The sequence below is a fragment of the Mugil cephalus genome, chromosome 15 (assembly GCF_022458985.1).
Source record: "Mugil cephalus isolate CIBA_MC_2020 chromosome 15, CIBA_Mcephalus_1.1, whole genome shotgun sequence".
NCBI lineage: Eukaryota > Metazoa > Chordata > Actinopteri > Mugiliformes > Mugilidae > Mugil > Mugil cephalus.
Window position 1 is genome coordinate 5,276,432 of NC_061784.1, and position 21,551 is coordinate 5,297,982.

General features: G+C 39.5%; 1 protein-coding gene across 2 annotated transcripts in view; it reads right to left on the reverse strand.

Moving 5' to 3' along the window:
- Nucleotides 1-21,551, reverse strand: part of gabrb4 (gamma-aminobutyric acid type A receptor subunit beta4) — a 60,930-nt gene that overhangs the window by 16,324 nt on the left and 23,055 nt on the right. For both annotated transcript variants that reach the window (XM_047606854.1, XM_047606853.1), the window contains exons 3-5: nucleotides 13,176-13,243; nucleotides 11,439-11,659; nucleotides 195-277 (exon numbers count right to left, since the gene is read on the reverse strand). In XM_047606854.1, coding sequence (XP_047462810.1) covers nucleotides 195-277; nucleotides 11,439-11,659; nucleotides 13,176-13,243 — 372 coding nt within the window. The remainder of the gene's footprint in view (nucleotides 1-194; nucleotides 278-11,438; nucleotides 11,660-13,175; nucleotides 13,244-21,551) is intronic.

Here is a 21,551-nt window from a genome sequence, read left to right on the forward strand (position 1 = left end):
AGCCGAGGCACCATATATTTCACCAATGTTTCATTTAAATGACGCCATGTGAATATTTGACGAGGCAACGTGTATTGATGGTTAACCAGTAAAATGGCTCTGGTGATCTCGTTGTTCGCTTGCGGCATGTAGGGGTGATTATGGGACGTTTTCACCATGTGCTGAAATCACTCGTGTTCTTTTGCGTTACTCACAGCTTTCAATTTCCAGGGTGCAGTTCTGTTCGTCAAGGGGATACCTCCTTAAGTCCATCATGCAAGCAGCAGTAGTGGTTATTCTAGAAAAGAAAAAGACAGGGCAGAGGCGTGAGGGCCTGTGTGTGGTCAACAAAACAGACAATTATATCCATTTTTTTTGTCTTTATTAGGAACAGGTGAGAAAAGAGTTCATGGTTCAGCATGTTGCACAGTATGATAAATTACCAGTGGGCCCACTACGTACTCAGCCCGCACTTAGTGCAAGTAATTATTTGGTGGTTTGTTTGTTGAAAACATGAACGCACTGCACCAGTTCAATAATTCATAGCGAGCTTTTAAGCTTATATTATGGCAAAGACATTTTGCCAATACCATACTATTTTAATGGGTCTGAATGTATGTGTAGGCTATTTTCCTTAACTTCTTAAATCTTTTAAGGGTCATCCAAGCTGGAGCCACTGTCTGTGTGGCAGATAGCAGGAGGCAGGGAGAGAAAACCACTGCTCGCTGATATTAAAAGGGATGTTTTTTTTTAACAGTGTCGCAGGGTTCGGCTGGTGGGCACCTAGAGGGGAAGAGGTTAGTGTTAGCTGAGAAGGACATGAAAAGCCTGTGCGGGCATGCGTGAAGAATTATTTCTTTTCATGTAGATCACTAACTGCTCAGCCACAGTATGGGATTTTTGTCTATGTACTATATTTATTGCCCGTTCTGAGATATGCATTTCTGCCAGGTAGCTTTGGAGAAGATGTATGCATAGCCGTTTATTAATGACAATAAATCCTGTAGCCCAGGAAAACAGCTCTGGCTACAAATTACATGTGTAGGGCTCTCTGGCATTTAACTGAGATATTTACTAGTGCAGCACATTTTAGTAATTACATTTCTGCTGTCCATACCAGCTGGTATGTGTTCATCACACCAGCTTTCATTTGCTTACTGTACTCCTGTGTAAACGAAATACAAAATTTCATTTTCAGTTCATCGTGTTTTGTGTCAGAGGCACATTCACAGAGGAAGTTTGAGCACTGTGCATGTATATGTGTGTTAGAGCATGGTGAGTTGCAGAAAGTTTGGCTTTAAAGGCAACACATTTTAAGAATTTATTTTATTAATCACGGGAGCCGCAACTGCTGTCTGTAGTATTACATGAATGCAGAGAGCCAACAAACAACCTTTAAGTATACCAAGACTTATTAATACGGCAGATAATAAATTGTTTGTGCTGGAAATGTACTGCTCAAACAGAGACTGTAAATTGGTCACAGTGGCCTGTTATTGTCTTGACAGGTAATTGGAAAGCAAAATATGTCCCGCTAAAGCTGATGCCACCAGATTAACACACGTGCATGTGAGACGTGCACATATAAAGAGTGAAGGAAATTAGACATAAACAAAATGTGTGACAGGTACGTGTTTATAATTCACAATGACGGAGGTGCATTCTGCTGCACAAGCATTGAGCAGCTGAAGCTGTATTCAGTTGTGCACCTCCCTGCTGCCTCACAGCGCTCCTCTGCTGAGAGGCTACATCAGGGCTACTACTGCTACACACTGTGACGAGATAACATCATGCATAATTACATTAATAGGAAAGGTCACTTGGCAATCATGACTCCAGGCCAAAAGTTGAGGAAATGCAAAGTTTCTATTAATAGCACGGCTTGTGCAGCAATTTGTATAAAGAAACAACACTCAACTAGAATAACCATATAGGATGGTTTTTTTAAACATAGCTTTGCTAAGTTTAGAGAGAGATCAGCCTTTGGGTTAAAACAGAACAAAGAAGTTTGAGGTTGAAGATCATATTTTTGGGGAAACCCTCTCAGGTGGTTTTGCAGTAAGAACATCTGCTTAATGCCTCTAAAAAATTAAACTTAAAAAAGTTAAATATAGAGTCAAATGTTTGATGACAATTAGTTCATGGAAAGTAATGCTGACTTTCTCAAAACTGTGCCCCAAAGACAAGAAACACAAATATGTAATGTGAACCAGCCACGAACTTTCAACCTTTGAGAGTATACATTTATGATTCCATCATCAAACTTCACTGAAAATTTCAAAGCCTACGTAAACTGTGGAATAACAGTGAGTAACTACCAGTGCATTATAATGAGAGTCTTTCATGAAACTATCAAGTTCCAAAAAGTGAAGTAGATTTAAAGCAGGTGCACCACCAAAAGACAAAAAAAAAAGGTGTGCTGTAGTTGCAGGAAGTGAAAAATGTAACAAAAGTGAAATATGGAGAAAAAGCCAACAATGTGCTGCCTGGAACCTCAAGCTGAAATACGGTCCTGAGTCCTCTGTGATCATTAACAGGAAGACATATCCTGTCAAGACACTGTTATTGTTCTCAGAAGACAATACCCCTGGTACAGCGGCACAGTGAAGTAGAGAAATCCAGACAGCTGTAAGAACAGCAGCAGCAGCAGCAGCTCAGAGGAACGGACAGAAATTAATTCTCTACCCCTTGGCAAAAAAAGAAGGAAAAAAAATAGACACTATAACACTAGAAACAAAACTGACTTTATATGTGACGGTTAACAAGTCAGGAGAGAATCACCATTGAGTAGGCACGAGCTGGGACAGCTCACAGCGAGGGCTTGGGATTTGGAAATGTCAGCAGATGTAGGTCAGCAACTTAGAGCCCCACCAGAGATGGTCTGCAGCCTCAGACCTGAGCAGACACTGCAGTTCACCACTCAGCACTATGCATGCTATGATTTGTAGATTTCAAGTAATAGACATCATCAATTTCATTAGAATTTTTTTGATCTCGCTGGACTGTCTATGTAGACATTCTTTAAGGAGTTAGAAAGAGAATTATATATTAAGTTAAGTCAAGACTTATATTACAATAAAATCTTTTCCAATTCAAATACAGTTCACAAACAGAATAAAGTACTATCTAGCAGACGTGCCTTAGGGAATTAAAAGAAACATTAAGAGGTATTCCACCAATTTTTACAGTCCACTCTTGGCATGTCTGACCATGTATCATGCCAACATAACACAACAACTAAAAGCAATCTGGAGGTGGATCCCAGAGGCTCGGCACTACAGACACGAAGGTTCTTAGATATGTGAGCAATAGTTTTGACGCCTACACAGTCTGGTCCTGTTTCCATCTGCGTGGTAGCTTGCTTACCAAAGAAGATCACTGTACTATCACAACGCTTGGCTTAATAAACAGAGGAACGCGAGAGATCAGATTCGCAGGAAGGGGAAGAGAGAAGACACAATCTGGCGAGAGCTTAGCTCAACAAAGCTCTCAATGCTCCCAGGACTCGGCGCACTATCAAACTGGCTCGTCGGTTTGCTAATGATGATTCAGCCTCTCAACTCACTGGCAAGTTAGAAATACCTGCTCCACACTTTTTACTGACTCCGGTTTCTTTTATTGATGTTTAAAATGACTTTGTTTGCAACTTGCTCCCCTGCACCTCCTGCACTACCCTACCTTCGTCAAAGTAAAGCGCTAGGTCAACGTGTAGCTACAGAGTGACTGGTGCAGTGGATTGGGGTAGTTTTCCTTATTTAATCTGTACATCTTTGGCCACTTAGATATTGCCTTTTGTAAACAATATATTATTTCCTAATCACTTGCCATTAAAAGTCTTTTAAAAGTAAAAGAACAACTCAAATTCTTTATTTATTGTAAGTAAAACCACTCCTTTTCAAATGGACGTGGATTCAAATTCCTGAATAAAAATACAAAACTGTTACACACAACATGCATCAAAAGTAAAAGCACTAGATTGTGTAATGCATTCGACTGTAAATACTGGGGCATTATTACTAATAAAGAAACTATTTAAATGAGTCATAATACACATAAATTATTATTTATCTTGTTATCTCGGGAAAACGATTTTTTCAAGATCTCGAGTGAATTATCTCCTTATCTTGGGAAAACAAGACCCTTTTCACAGTGACATCAGACAGCTTCCAGCACTACGTCCAGTTTGAATCTTAAACTGTAGATGCAAAAATGTAAGGCAACACTCAACGAAACTTATCGTATTTTCTAAAGGTAAGATTGAGACTATAATATTTATCATCTTCATTTTCCCTGTTATTGTTAGTATGTTACTTTTGCTGTAACGTTGCTGCCTTGACTTGGGAAAGTAACATCAAGCTGTGCATGCCAACCTGCAGCCTAACAAGCAGCAACCTAGGCTATAGACTTAATATGATAACACGATGCAGCCTGGCATTATGCACAGGTGGGGATTACACCATCTAATATTCTATCAATTTACAGTACAGGCTATCCACCAGCAGAAATCTGATCCCAATCTAATTAATCTTTTATTTTCTCTCCCGGTTCTCCTTGTGTCCATATCTCAACTGTATAATATCCATCAAGAATGGCACATCTTACCACTATTTCGTCAGCCGCTCATGTCTTTGCTGCCAAACCTTAAATATGTTCTACTCTGCTGCTGTCTGCTGACATTTTTGTTGGAAATCGCTCTCCTTCACCTCCAGTGCTGGGGTTAAACTCATCTGTCCACTCCTCATCCCATCCAGATCTCCAACCTTTTCTTCTTCCATTCACCACTACCATTGTGTTTCCTATATTGAGCACAGCTGTGGCCCTGTGTACTGTAAATGGTTGAATGTAATTAAGCTGACTTATGGCTCTGAAAATGAAATGCTGTTTTCACTCTCAAGGTAGGCTGAGGATGACTAAAATACAGTATAAAAAAAAGAATACATTATTCATGGAATGTGTACTTTAACTATACGATATTTGTACTTAGAGCAACTACATGAACATCATTCACAAAAGTATGTCCTTCAAAACAGTAACATGACAGAATATGACCGTATGGAACAGTAGGTGTAAAGAACTGTTTTTTCACTGAGTGCATTTACATGTGCAGAATAATAATTAGTGTGCTGTTAAATGACCTCTGGGGGATACCTAGAGTTATTTGAACTGAATTGATAGCTGCAGTAATCTGATAAAAGACACCAGGTCCTTAAGGTGTTAAATGGCCACTTGAATAATATGATAATCCAGAATACAATAATACACAGATTATAAGTGTGCATGTAAACACTAGTTGACGGTGTCTTTCTCAGTTTTTGTCCCCAGCTAACCTAGGGCAGTTCTGTGTGCAGTTGTATATTGAGGCTTCTGAAATACTGACACGAGGAGAAATACACTGAACCCACAGTGGAACTTGGTGGAATACTGCAAAACCTGTAACTGCAGCATAACACAACAAAAGTGAAAACGGAATCCTAAAATCTTAAAAAACAAAAACTGAAGTAATGAGGCTACGTGTTTTTCCTTAGACTTGTGACAGCGTGATCTCATTGTGACCAAGTAGTCAAGAGAGCTAAGAGCTAAGACAACAACACTTAGCTTCATAATCAAACAGGTAATGTTCTATAAAGACTCCAATTGTCAAGTTTGAAAACTGGAGTGGTGGACAGATTTGTAGAGTCTATGAACGTCTTCCAAACGGAATTTGAGTAGCTGAAGGAGGCACTTTGTGAATTCCATTTGCAATTCGAAATCGAGATCTCAAGAAAACACTGTTGTGATAACGAGATAATTCATCCGAGATCTCGAGAAAACGGGTAAAATATAACATGTCAACACATGACCGCTTAGGGCTTCCGCACCGTAGTCACTCTGTGTACTTTCCTGCCACTGGCCACTAGGTTGTGGGGCTAATGGCCACTGGCACCAAAACACACACAGTCACAGGGACCTGAGACTGTGTCATGATAGACTATTTGACTTCTTGCTTTTTCTGTTAGGAAAGATGGTCTGGAGTCAATCCATTGAGAACTGATTGGATTTTTTATTTTTAATAACAAAATGGCTTTGATTGGTTGTAGAACTACCAAACATGTGTGGCACTGTTTGATTAAATAGAAAGACAAATATTGCCCCCTCTATAAATTAATGTTGAATTGAAGCTTATACTACTGTATCTAAAAAGTCAGTCATGTTACCCTGTTAAATCAAGGTTGTCAGCAGAGGGCGCTAGCAGAGATAAGCTAGCTGTCTTTGTAAAATTAGCATGAGAGAGATACGTTTCCAGAGATATATTTGTGGAGGCATAATGGTCGAAATTTATTGTGGAAGATACAATGAGATGAGTGTATGTTTAAGCAACATTAAGTAGTTTTGAATGGCTAGCTCAACTAACGAGTATATGTGCTAACATGGCCGCATGAATTCCACTAAAATGCTGATGCTTTTCCCAACGCTATTCTCTCAGGTACTTATGATTAAATATCCCATGATGTAATAATATTAAGGTTGGTTCAGGCTGTGTGATTATCATTTATATAAGAATACAGTGGGAAAGAGATGACAAGTTTGGATTAAAAACAGGTTAAGTGAGACAACTGAGTTCATAAGTTTAGTTCATGGAGGTAGTTTAAAACACTGATTAAAGAAATAGTTTGATGCTTTACAGTAAAGTGTTGTCGTATCTGATGTTATTTGCCATATTGACCATATTAAGATGTGTGACAGTGATTAAGCCCTAAACACGGGATATTAGGGAATGGATTCTAGAGCAAGAGAATTAAATATGGTATGAAGAGTAACATGTTTATGTCAGTGTATATGAGTTGATATCTGTATTTCAAGGTATTTGTTTGAATCGTTGTACTTGGTTATTAGGTAGCTGACGCTAGTTGACCTGTTTAATGTATTCTGCAGAAAATATTCACATAAATATTCACATATACTCTGATAAGAATGTGTGTATGGCTCTGCCAGGCTAGATCACTACAACATCTGCAACCCTCATTCATTAAACACCGAAAATATGAAGATCTTTTTAAAAACATTATTAAACACATCTCTCAGATTAATTTTTTTTTTTTGCATGTTAGTCTTGCTGTGATTGTAGCATCTTTTAAACTAGTCTTTGAGGGCAAATAAGAAAATGCAGGAATTGATGCAGTCAAAAAGAAGTTGGTGCAGTCTGACCAGACGGAAAAAAGACTGCTGGTACAGAGAACGCACCATTCGATGCTCAATGGCAGATCAATGGGCAGAGAAAACAGGATGCAGTAGTAAAGCGGAGGGACTGTCAGCTTGTTCTCAAAAAAAGTATAAAAATAGAGCTGGTTGATCAACACAACTCAGATTAAAATCAGACTGGGCAGTAGGAATCAAGGTAAGTAAATTCTAAAAAAAAAAAAAAAAAAAAAAACAATAAGAAGAAGGCAAACGCCAGCACATTTCACAGTGAGTGGATAGAGCACAGCAAAGGTGCAGTAGCGTGTGTAATGTGATTGTCCACAGTTTGTATTCTGCTGTTCTCGGGAGCAGCACAGGGGATAGATTCAAACAAGAGGTCTTTACAAGAAAATGCATTTAAAGGCAACAAAAACCTCGAGCAGCCCGGCTCGAGAGACGCAACATTCAAACGAACTGAGAATACAAGCGGCTGTTGTTAAAGTTGCGTCTTTTGTTCTGGAAAAATAATGTCCACACAACCCTCGGGCAAAGTCAAACATTTCAACAAAGCGATTTAATTACATGCTTACAGGAGGCTTGTAAAGGTCCTGGAATCACAACCGCATGTAGATTATGCACAGCTTCTAATTACTGTGCACTGGTGAAAAATATGGTCTGGAGGACAGATCCAAGGGCCTAACACCATCTGCCACACACACACTGACTCTAACAGTAAACCCTTCTATGTTTGAAGATGAGATGTTGGAGAAATGGCCGATGTCAGTGTCCCCAGGATGGAAGGCTTTAGCTTTCTGCTGTATGTATAAAACTAGGATAAATGCAGATGGAATGCCATTTTCCTCTGGCGCAACTCCATTTTACTACGGTAGGACCTGTTTGGTACTTCTCTGGCTCCAGAGGAACGTGCATGCTGAAGTGGGCTGAGTGGAGCAGCTGGGGATGTTTATTCAGATCAGGTGGTGCAGTGTAATTTGCTACCATTTTGGCATGAAATTCTCCCGTGTCTCCACCTGCTGTAATTGGCAGTGGCACAAAGTTTTTCATCTTGCACACATTTAAAAACCATCAGAGCTACATTTTTAATAGGATTAGGGCAGAGTTTTCAATTATTAGTTTATTCTTACTAATGAAGTACAAAAAGCAGCAGCAGAAACTGAGCAAGAGAAGCTGATCTGGCTTGCCTGTGCCCAGACCACTGTACATTGTGATTGCCCACAACCTCAGTGGCTTAACATTAACGCAGATAAATCCACCATCATGATTAATCTGAATAAAAATTTTAACGCAATTAACCCATCTGCAGTGCAGAATGACTCGAACGTGTCTGGCATTTTGGGTAGTTTGTCCAAGTAGAGTTACCATAGTGTTTCTGTTGGTCACTGAAACAGTCAACTGACATAAAGTATTATGCATGCTCTGCAAGAAGGAGTTTTCATTTCACCTAAGCACTTCTTAAAGTACCACATTAATGCAAAGCTTTCATTAGTTTGAGATTCTGCTAGCACTTTGGCTAACGCGTCGCCCAGCTTGCGACGAGAGCGTACCTATGTTCCTCGGGTCCCTAACCCTGTCCCTAACCATAACCCTTTTGTAAAAAAAGGGTCCTATGTTCCCCGGGTCCCTAACCCTGTCCCTAACCCTAACCCTTTTGTAAAAATAAGGTCCTATGTTACCCGGTCACATACAAGTCGAGGAACACAGGACCCAGGGAACATAGGGATGATCCCCTTGCGACAAACCACCCTCAGGGAAAATCGGGGCTTCAGAAAGTCTACCTCAAATTGCAGCCACTGTTCCATGTGAGAGACTGTTCTCAGTTGCAGGCAGCATTTTAAATAATGTGGAGAAATGTTTGTTTAAAATGAGAGACAAAAATTATTTTGTTAAAGTTATTTTGTACGGACCCTCCATGAGGTGTTTAATAAGCACATTAAGTGCAGATATATTTCCTTCTTTTTTGAGACTGTTTGCCCATGCAAAATGAAATGCGATATATATATATGGATTAAAAATGTATGATATTTAATCGAGATTAATCAAAATAATCAACAGCACCCCTGTGAATTAAAATTAAATTAAAATTAAAAATGAATCATTTTTCAGGGTGTATACAGGAATCTTGAAGTCAATTTCAATACCTTTATAAGACCTTGTCAGTATTTTTTAATACCTCACCATCACTTTGAATTGTTACTATTTACATCAATCAGTGCATTTACATGCACAGCTTAATTGTCCCAGTTTACATGCAGCGGAAAAAAACAAAAATCGTTTGTAAAAATGTTTTTGTGCCGGGGTCACATGCCAGCGCAGCAGTTGTGGAGCATGTGCGCACACATTATCCTAGTTAGTTGTCTGATTAAGTGTATATATGCTGAAGAAAACCAAATTCCAGTCGCGTTATCTGGGTGTCTTAATTGAAAAAAGAGAACTGCGATTTTAGCTGGAGTAACGTGTTTACCAGCACTTAAATTCTCCAGTTATAGTCCGATTAAGGACGTAACCTCTTAGAGTGACAGTGTTTGGTACAGGTTGCTAGCTATCTTCCTAGCCATTTTTGAGCATTCCAATGCCACAATAGCAAAAAATGACACTATCCACACTGAACTTAAAAACAGTTTTTCAGAAGTTTTATGGTTGATGTCATGGAGGGATGTACGGAGGGTTCGTACATCTACTGTATCTATACAGTGGTTCAAAGTTTGTTCTTAGTATAATAATGTTATAGTAACATTATGCCAGACCTGATTAGCTAATGTGCAAGTACAGCTTGTACTTGGTCTCTGGCTAAAATTAGTTTGTGTGCAATTCTCACAGAATATAAAACCGTCTCACAGTTTGTTTGTTTTTTTTTTGTTTTTTTTTTGAGGTTGTTACAGAGTGATAATAGACTCACGAAGGGTCATGAAAGGAAAAAGAAAAACTTTTTTGCCCTCCTTTTGTGTCAGCACCAATTCAGTAATTCAAGAGTTTCGGAATACTGATTACCACATTAATAATTCATTACTCCATTTGATCTAAACATTGTCACCGACATCTTCTTTTATTCATGGAACAAAACATGTCCCCAGCTTTTTTCTTTTTTTTTTCCTCCGTCAAACCACTTCATTTTAACGACCTGCGTTGAGAAGTGCAGCAATCAATTCTGAGTCTGAACAAACCTCAGGATGCTTTCTTACTTTTAGCCCGAGGGATTTTTTCGACGTGTCCCTGCGCACACGTTTACTGTGGACTGAATTGTCTGTTTGATCTGGGACATTGAGGTGGTGAGAATTTGGAACCTTTTTTTAGCATTTCTGGGTCAGCCAACCTTAGATTTATTTTAAGTTTCTCTCCCTCCAATACATCGTGATTGTTTGTCTTTGGTCACGCCAAGAACTCTGCAGACCTTCAACATTAAAGTCTGGTTATTTTTACCAAAAATAAATCTGCTGTCAGAAAATGTATCCTGGAACCAAATGAGACACTAGTATTTTCTGGTGCCACGTTTCCGCTCAGGTTAGTGAAATCTTCCTTTCCTCTGCCTTAATGACAACTTTATATATGGCTCTTTAGCAATGTGTCAGAAGTTCTCCTGCAGGAGAATATATTTATATTTCTGGTTAAACGTTTAAAGGAGTATTTTTGCTGTAAATACTACCATTCACCCATTTACTGTATATTCTACTACAGTTTTGGGTCACAGGGAGGTGAATCCTGTCTCAGCATGCATTAAATATTTTTCCAGTATATACATTTTTTTCCCCCGGAGGCTTCAGCCTCTTTCATTATTAAAGATTTGGAAAAGTAAAAATTTAAATAGACAACTAAAATCCATCAAACACCCTTCCATACTACACCAACTGTTTTTCCAGAGTGAGTCCCAGCATGCACTGGGAGAAAGGCCCCGAAACACAAAATCTGTAACAGTATAGTAACACTCACTAAAATCAGAGACTGTGACTCGGGTATAAGTAGCAAAAATAGAGAGGAGTCATTAAGTCGGTGGACCACAAAAACTAGCAGGGCCCTGAATGTATCTACTGTGTGTATTATCAGTTTTTTGTACATTGAAATGCCATATTATCCTTTCAAAAACATTGCAACTAGTACCAGTAGTTCAGGTCCTCCACCAAGTAAATACTGTAGATGTTGGAAAAACAAAACAAAGTTGGATTTAATACAAGAAAAAAATAATAAATGACCTGAAAAGCCACATATTAACATGAGAAATGCCGTTGTAAAGACATTTGATCAGACATACAGAGGTGTCCATGATAAAACATATCTGCACCCCTTACCTCAGCCCATAGAGGACGGTGCCATCAGGGTGCAGTCGGATCATTCGGTTCTTGACTGTTACGCCATGAAGAAAGGACTTCTTGTCATTAAGGAAGTAGGTGTCAGGGAGCCAAAGCTGGTCTGCTACACGGTTGTCCAGAGTCAGGTTGAGGTTCAGCTCACCATAGGCCAAACGCTTGTCTCGCCAACTCTGCTGGAAATACATTGTGATGGTGTAGTCCTGGGAGGAAGGAAGGAAGAACTGACATGAACTCACGGACTAAATAAATAAATCAGGTCGTGATTCCGTTTCATGCTTATTTTTGTTTTATTGTTGTCTCTGAAAAGTAAATTAAAAGATAGCGGCATAAGTTATGCAGGGAACAAGATGAAGATGGCGTATACTACTAAAAGACAAGAACATAAAATAAATTCCCTTTATTCAATGTTTTGCTACGATATGCATGTGAAATACAGAAGGGTAAAAGAAAGAAAGAGAAAAGAGACAATGAGGAAAAGGCCACTTCAATAGGACTGTACAGCAAAATAAACCAGAATAAAACCAATACAATTGTACTAGTGGTTCTGTATGATATTGTATTTCACTGGAAAAGTGGAAATATGGTGTCTGTGAATGCTAATGTTTCATCGCCAAGTGTCACTGGTTCAATGTGAAACAAACACAGAAAGTGAAATTCCTGCAATATGTATCAGATTCATGTTGTTGGACAACAAGTTTATCCATCTAGTGTCCCTTTACATGATTCATTATTAATGATATCAAGTTTTTGTACTGAAATGTGTCACTCATGAACAAAGGAATGGGGGCTCTTAATGAGGGCTCATCCGTAATACTGATAAACAAAACAATCAACCCGCTCAGTCACATATGCAAATTTGGGAGAAACCACTAAAATTAGTTATAGAAAAGCACAAACAAGAGTCACTCGATTGCCTGCAAAAACAGCGAAATGTATTATTTTTGTTCCCATGCTTCCACTGTGCGTCTCATCCCCTCGTGAATCGAAGACATGTAAGTCCTGAACATATTTAAAGCCAATCGTGCTGCGACTTCCTTTTAAATATGCTTCACGTCTGAGTGCTTGAAAATCACTCGACCTCTCCGGAAGTTGACCAAAAAAAAAAAAGGCAAGACGAACATAAAGGCAGAAGAGGGAGTGCAGAAGGCAACAAGAGAAAATAGACAAGCCGCTGCACCATGTGGGAGGATGAGCTGCGCTGTGAGCGACTGTGAGTGAAATAAAGACAGCGCTAAGAGACGGAATGACGTCACTGCTCAGACATCAGCAATACTGCCTTTTTGACTCGTCAGCCTGCATTTCTGACTCTTCTCAGTCTGTGCCACAGCAATCGAATAAATCCTGTATTACCTGCAGAGTAGTACGGCTGAAGAAAGAAAGAAAGAAAGAAAGAAAGACCTGGCCAAATGTTGTATCATTTAGTCCAAAACAGAAATGAAAGTGTGTCCAGGAAGATATTGAGAGATTACATTTTTGTGGATGCAGCTCCTTCCAGTAGCTGTGACGCCTGCCTGGATTGGTGTGAACCTACTCTACGTTACTCCCTCACTGTACACCTCCTCTTTGGCAGCAAGGTGAAGGGCTCCTCATGAGCAGCCCTCACCAAGGTCACCAGTAAAGTGAGCACTGACAAGGACTGCGACGTGCAGGTGAAATGGACATGTCTTCCACAGTGAGGACACACAGGCACGCAGAAACGAGGAGATTTGAACTCACCATGTTTACTTCTGAGATGGAGTCGATGCTCGCGATGTTGATGCTCATTCCTACGATGACTGGAGGACCTGAGGGAGCAAAGGAAAAGTTGACATTAGCAAAAAAAGAAGTGCAAAAAGAGCATCATCCCTCTTAGGGACTTCTATTGAGAGTTTCCTCTGACCTTCAGTTAATTCCAGTTAAATTTTGAATTATTATTTTAGTTGTTATAATTAGAAACATTAAATATCAAGATTAATTTAATCTCTGTGCCTGGTTTTTAAATTATTTTTCTATTCTATTTTTGCAGTATTGCAGTTATCCATTAAGAAATAGTAAAATAAAAAGAACACAATTTTCTTTTCTTTTTTTTCAATTTTGCTTTTTCAATGGAATATGAAAAGAACAAATGAAAGGAGGACCCTCTTACATACGAGATCAGCCCTTGTCATTGGTCTGTGTGCTCTAACTCAGATAGTCCTAGCTACAAAACCAGTGATTAGATTAGCAGTGTGCAGTATTTGCGCGTGTTTTACCTCATCGATAAAGCAAACCGTTTCTCTGATACTTAGTAGCGGAGTGTGCAGAGTGAATGCTGAGCACAATGTAAAGATCAGTCACTCTATAAGCTTACAAAACAGTACAGAGAAACTGCACCCATCCATACTAATTTCTAGGCTACCCATTACTGTAAAGGAACAAGAAGAGCCGAGCATGCCTCATTTGCATGATTACAGTACATGTTGTAGACATGTAAACAGCAGCACTCACCTCCATGTATAATGAACACTTAGCCCACTTCAATACTCAGACAGCTTTAGATTTACAAAGTTTATCCATTTTACAGTGGCCACACTCACTGTGACCAGCCGTGGAACAACAAGACGCAAATACGTTGACACATGATATTGTCTCGAATTCATCAATATTCAAAGACGTCCTGGACTTAACTTCTGTGTGCTCACAACGTACTCTGAACAACACCATGTGCTGGGATATTCCACAAGCCTCAAGCTCACATGAAGTCTGTTGGTTTCATTGGCGTCAGCTTTTTTCTAATTAAGTTTTATCCAAACAAACTTAAACATCACACTCTGACTAGTTTTCTTGTTTGACCGAGGAGAACCAAACCGCTGAAGAACATAGATGCAGAACTGCAGAGAGGGCAATATATAATACTTGCTTTTCTCCCTGAGTCGGTTCTTTCCTTGATGCCTGGCAGCCACCACTTAAGGAGCTGTTACCCCAAGCAGTGGCCTTTGGGACTGAGCGCATTTGTTGCCACTGACTCTCTGTGTTTTATTAATGCAACTTACTTCCATTTCTGTACATACACATGAACACCCTTTCCCATTCCCTTCATCCTCAAACTTTGTCACCTTTCGTTTGCTTGATCAGGCCACAAGATATGAACTGCTGACACAGAAAACGGCTCGCCGATTGGTTCATGCGGCAGAGCTGATTCAGTGTTTTCTGGTGGTGTTCCATGCTTTTATGAAGTGCAATTTGCATAGGAATCATAAACAACACAGGATCAGCTCCACTCCACTGCGGCACACTTTATCACATATACTGTATATCAACATGTTGTAACTCTACATATAACTGCAACCTATAATTAATAACAACGACAGAAGATTGCACAGATGACAGTTTTTGTAACATCCAGGTCAAAGGCTCCTACAAGTTTGTTTTGCTAAACTTATTTGACATTTTTCATGTCAGCGTGATCATTTCCTACGCAGTCCCGTCTTTCATGTGGTTTCATTAGCTACGATTTGTTGTTAGCTATTGCAGCTGAAACTGAATAAAGCTTTAAAGCTATTTAAAGTTTAAGCCTCGAGGGCCTTTTGCTTTTCAGGTTTTCTGTCCGTCTCAAAACCGCTTTGACATTATTTCTTCGTCAGACTTTGCACAACCATTGACTTCAACTAAATTAAGGTTAAGTGATTGGAAAGTGGTAGGAAAATGTAAACCAATGGGGCAGGATAAATAATTCAGTAAGGAAGAACATCTATCCCGAAAAACTTAAGGTCAGTTTTATTGTGACATGGTAATATTCAGCAAAAATACATTCGGTAAACTTATAAATATAGTAAGCCTTCGCTCGTATTATCTAAGACATGGAAGAAAAAAGCGACTTGACTAGCTGGCTGAAGCTTACGGCCGTGGGGTGGTGAATCTAGTGTGGTAATTGCTGGGTTTAATTTGAACATTTTAGGACAAGGTACGGTTATGAGCCACTATGACTCACAGAGGATGAGATGATTCACTTCTAGGTCCAGCTGATGGACATACTGTGCAAGCTAACAGAATAGATTTTCTCTCTCCCTCTCTCTCTTTGACCTGAACAGATGTTATCATCTGAATCTTAAAATACCAGACTTTGAAACATAAAGAATGAAAGGCTAATCTTGACGGCTGATGTAGACAGCAGGATTCAGTGTGATGTTTATGGGCTGAACACTGCATAGTTCACAACCCCATAAGGGTTTTTGACTATCTATAAAAATCACTAATGCGACCCTAATCTGTCCAAATGCCGTCAAAATCCTCAAATAAGGACTCTGGGTGCATAAAAGAGCTATAGGACTATACTTCTGATTATTGGATGTGGCTAAAAATACAGTTCAATCCAAGCTGTCAGTCTGCACTTCACCCTCACTAACTATAGTGTCTATCTCTGTAATAATAGATTAGACCCATAAATTGTGTCTGGCTTCAATTACTCAGAGCATGGAGCTACTGTATGAACTAAAACTGCAATGAGCACATTTGACTTGGGACAATCTGTCCGAACAAAAAATGTTAATGAGAATAAATCCTAGTAGCATTTAATGCGATGACTAAGCTCACGTAAACTGTTGTAATAAATAGCAAAACATCATCAGCTATGCAAAATCACACTACAGTTGGCAATGCTGGACCAAGTATATGTGCCTCTGTTCATGTTCCTGCTATAATCTCCTTATTAAATATTTAGTTGTATACTGAACTGGTGCATTTCCGTGTGTTTTTGCTCTCCAGAGCAAGTCAAAAGCAGCCTTGAAAGAAAGTATAACAGGGTTCAAGCACCCCGAACAATTCATAAGGAAAGGCTCAGTGACCCGGAGCGATGGAGAGGCTGAGGACATTGTTGAATATGGCTTAAACAAATGGTTTAACACACAGTCTGCATGCTTGGCCAGACTTGGACAGCCTCCTGCGGGGCACGCTGCAAGGACTCGACCCAGCTTGGGACCACAAAGCTTGCTCAGTCTGTGTCTGCACCAAAACTATTGCCAATAATTTCTTCAACGCCTTTGATCGCTATTGTTAAATCACCAGTCGCCATCTCTGACCATACTACGGGTCATGTTACAAATCTCAATACACGAATCGAACTGTCATTTTATTTGCACATGTGCTAAACATCGCAAAAGGCTTGGAAAGAGCCGCGCGGCGGGCTCTTCATGCATATATTAACAAGTGGACTCAGCGCTGGTCGTGAAGTAAGCTTAGCTCTCCATAATTAGCTGTTTATTTTCTTTTCTGCAAGCTTTGCTCCAGATAAAACCAAGCTCTGTGTTGTGGCATCCTCTGATATAATCTCAGAGAAGGTCAGGAAGGACCTTCTTGTTCATTAGAATGTTTCAGCTACTGTTGCTAAAATATTAACCTGCGAACCACTTGACTGAAAAGGCACATACATCATCTCCTTTGTATTCTGTAAACCCCTTTTTTTCATCCCTAACTGGGATGTCCTGCTATACTGAAATGGCCTGCAGCTTTGTCATATTCCCTGACCCATCTCTTTCTGTAAAAAAAGAAAAAAAAGAAGGGGTGTGGGGGAGAGTAGGGCCATTTTCCATTGCACTTTGTGAAGGCAACCAGTAACAGTTTTCCCCAGAGAGGTCAAAGCACATTCGTTGGCAAGATACAAACAGAAAGCACCAACTCTCACCCTCTCTCTGTTTCTCTCTGCATATTTTGCGTCTGCCTTAGTGAAACAGATGCATTCACTTTCTCAGCTTTCTCAAAATAAAACCGTTATCTGCACTTGCACTTCACAAGTCGGATGAAGAACAACACTTTCCCTTAAAAAAAACAACAGATCTTTAAATAAGCATTTCTGCAGGTTTTCAAGCAGGATTTATTACATTTCTGACAAAATGTTTGTGCTTTTTTTTTTTAAAATAACTGAAGGGTGAAGTGCTAATTGCAACTTTTACTTTGTCTTTTCTGCCATTTTATAAAACGTTTCACTTTGCTAAAAGGAAAGGAGTGAGTTAGAGGACACAATTATAGCTTCCCGCCGCAAACTGTGTTGTCTGTGAATGTTTTTATTTTTTTAAAAAAAGTATGTTAACAGTTTCTTCTACTTTTCCAAGTAGCCACTCTACGTGGATGTTTGCCAACATCACAGTAGGAGCAGCTTCCAGCAGATGCCTGGGGATGGGCTAGATGTGGTACATAAAAGCAGAATGACAAGGAACAGTATGTGCTGATCTTTAATTTCCTACCAACTTCACCTCGAGTGAATCCCTCGATCCTGTGGCGGTTTTGACGACTGCTGGCATGGCAGTGTAATGATCACTTGCTCTGCCAGCATCATGGTCCTCATGTGCGTGCTTGCTATGCGCACAGATTACAAAAGGTGGTTAAGTTGTTGGTGGTAATATTAACAAAGAATAAATGAAATTGCCAACTTGTTGCTTCTGTTAGCCCTTTTGTGAAAAAAGTGAAGATTTGATAAAAATGCAGAGCATTATAATGTTGAAGAGAAGATGAAGGGATGGGTTATGACCAAAACTGTGTTTCTGTGAGGTCACAGTAACCTTGGCCTTTTGGGTCAAGGTGAATACTTGTACCAGTTTCAAAGAAATTGTCTCTTGAGACATGGCATCTATATATGAGTCACGGTGACCTTTGACCACCCAGGAATTAGTTCATCTTTGTGTCCATGTGGATGCTTGGGCTACATTTGTTAACATTCACTCACAGTGGGACACCCCATTCTCAAGAGCAGTATAGATGGGCATGCCCCCATCTGCTGCTTCCTGTCTGAACAGAATAAATGTGTAACTTAAATAAAACATCTATGTTGTTTTTGGGTAGTTTCATTTCAAACAAGTGTATACACCAACTGGCCACCAACTGAGGGGAGGGGCCTCTGTGGATCAACCCACAGATACTTGATCAGTTATGGATCTAGTGAATTTGGAGGCCAGGTTAACACCTTGTGTTGTGTCATTGCTATGGGGTGGGGGTGTCTCGTCTGGCCTAGGTGGGTGCTACATGTCTCAGTAACATCCACATGAATGCCAGGTCCAAAACTTTTCCAGCAGAATATTAAATTGTCACAAGATGGTCAGTGTTATTCACTTTTCCTGTCAGTGGTTTTAATGTTGTGGCTGATTGGTGTATAAACTTACTATACCGTATTTAACTGTGAAATGCAGTGAAATAGTAAATAGTACCATAAAATTAAATACTACTGTAAGTTACTGGCAAAGATTACATTTGAAGAGTCCTTCAGTAAATGTACCACTGTTTCTCAGTCTCTGTAGACATAGACATAAATTCAACACATCATAGTTACTAGTTAACAGTGACACAATACTATTGCATACTATGAGACGTACTTTTACAATGTTTCATTTAAATGCATAGAAAAAAATGGTTTGACAAATCAGAAAATAAGTTTTGTCACTTTAAACACCAAATATATCTTAACAAACAGCACGAGAAGTCTGTTTGGTAAATACAAAGCTAAAGCAGCTAAATAGTTAGCTTAGCATAACGTTAACCAGACCCCACCTGTAAAGCAGCACCTGTAAAGATCGCTAACTCATATATCTCATATCTCTGAATGTCAAAATGCAGCGTTGCGATAATATTATTGACATTAATATTTTCAGTCACGTTCTCAAGCAGATGACATATTACCTCATAATTCCTTATTTATACTATTTTATAAGATATCAGAAAGATGAGGAAATTAACCTGGAAAAATGTAATCATTGTGACTCCCAATCCACAGAAAACAACAGGCAAATTAGATTCTCTATAGTCTGGATGTGGGCATCAAGACAAGATGTTCTCCCATTAGAGCCTCCATTAGTTTTCTCTGGCATCAGAGGTGATTATTATTATTGAATCGAACTGTGGGAACTTTCTGTCAGAAACATAATCCAGCAGCAATATGCTTGCAAGCTACAATGAGCTGGCCACCATCTGAAACTGGCAATTATACCATGGAAGATAAAACAAAGGCAATTGAAATTGTACTTGTTCTTAACGCCTTGTTGCAAGTTGTTTTTTTATTGGGGTCTTCTGTGGGTGGTGCCCCTCTGAAATTCACATGACTAGGGTCTGTTGCCAATTGAACATATTCAGCTACCTCATCCTTTGTCTTCTCTGCCTTGAAGCACTAGTCTGAAAAGGACCCTTGGGTGTGACATGAGACATCCAGTTGCCAGTGTTTCAGCTTTACCCTTGGATGTATTGTACTATTGTACTATGACCTGGTGATGTGAGATGTTGGGTTTTCTATAAAAATACTGGCAGCCCCTGTTTTAACTAAATCTTGTGAGTTCTTTTACAAAAGTGGCTGGTTTCTGGTTCTTCTACCAGTTTTTATCTTAAATGTTCTTTGAACAAATTTGATTAAAGGGACAATTGAATATTCAAATATTATTTTCTTTATTAAGAGTAGGCATTAATGGAACATTTAGGGAACTTCTTAACAGCAGTAGACTCTATAAATAGTCATTGCCAGACATGCATCATGCTTTGCTTATCATGTTTTTACTCCTCACTGACACTTGCTGTCTTTATTTTTTATCCTCACTGTCCCCTTCTTTGCTTATTATCTATGTATATTCTCATCTCCAGCAATGTGTTGCCACTTTAAGCTTCCAGTCTGACAGTCTTACCACGCCTCGGGGCAGACAAGCTCAACCGATGTAGTGGCCAGTGAGGGTGCCCCATTTAATGTCTTCCATGGTCACGGCAGTTCATATCAGAACCAGCTCACTGCTTGTTGGGGAGTGGTCGTGAAATTAAAAGGCATCGCCTGACTTCCACTGAGGCGCGCGCGTTTCCGTGGAAATGACCTCCTAACTGGTTGTTTCATCTTTATAATCAGAGCTACACACATCTCTGCACATCCGACACTGTTGAAGAAATCTGACAAAATGTTTACAAAATCATTACTTTGTAAAGATAATCAAGTTTTTTTTTTTTTTTTTATTAAAGATCTTGTAGGGTTATGTATAAACAACAAGGCCCAGACTGCAGAAACAAAGCAGTTACGTCTTGTCACAGTTTCTAATAAATGGGGTCTGTCAAAGACTCTTAAGCTGGGTGCATGCCAAACTGGCAAAGATCACTAACTGCCTCCACGAATTGTCAGCAGCTCCCAGCATCCTATTGCCTGCTACATATTTGTTCTTCAGAGATAATTCTGCATTTAACTGCATTAGGATGCTGCAGACAATCAACAACAAAAATAACTGCAATATATATCCATGAACTTTTATTGTGAAATACTAACCAAATTAAGATTTCACAAAATAATTTACTGCGTGATGGTTAACATGGTTTGTTCAAGTCTAATGTGTCATTCTCCATGTATTGTAAAACAAAAGTGTACAAAAACACCAAACATTGCCATCTTTATAAATTCGGTTCTGTTTGTCTGCCACTTTAATAACCGCAGGCTTTTCAGAGTTGAGGGGCTATCGTGTGCACATGGAGAACGGAGTTTTGTGCAAATGCTTTATCAGACTAGTGGTGGCCAGACTACACCCACAGAAAGAACGTGTGCATGTGATCAAGACAGGAGCTGCGCCAGGAGGATGCAGAGTCAGACCTCCCTACTGAGATCCAGTGCTTCTGCTTTAGGTTGCATTTTCTTGCAACGCGGTAATAACAGCTCGGTCTGCTTTAGACTTAGCGAGAGCAGCACCTCCTTTAATCTGAGCGTGAATCTGAAAACAAAGTAAATCTGCACAGAGGGAAAAAATAAGCAATTCAAACACAATGGGCTACTTTCTCCAATAAAAACCTGAATCTGTCTGATTTCTATTAGCAACCACAAGAGGGCATCAGGATAATATTCCCTCCACCTCCACTCTGCTCATAATTTGGATATTTTGATAAATGAAGCAAACAGGTGCCGGGATTTGGGGCTGAGTTAACTCCTTTGACATATCCGGATTGATTATGTGCTTTGGACACTTTTTTAAAAAGATAAGTACATCCCATCACATCCCCCACAACACTGGCAGACAAACAAATCCAACTCAGTAGTCTCCTCAATGAAGAACACAGGTTTTATGTCGCCTTGGAATAGAGAACAACTGATCGTGTCTCATGTTTACTAGTTAAATCCTTCACAATGCTTAGATTTCA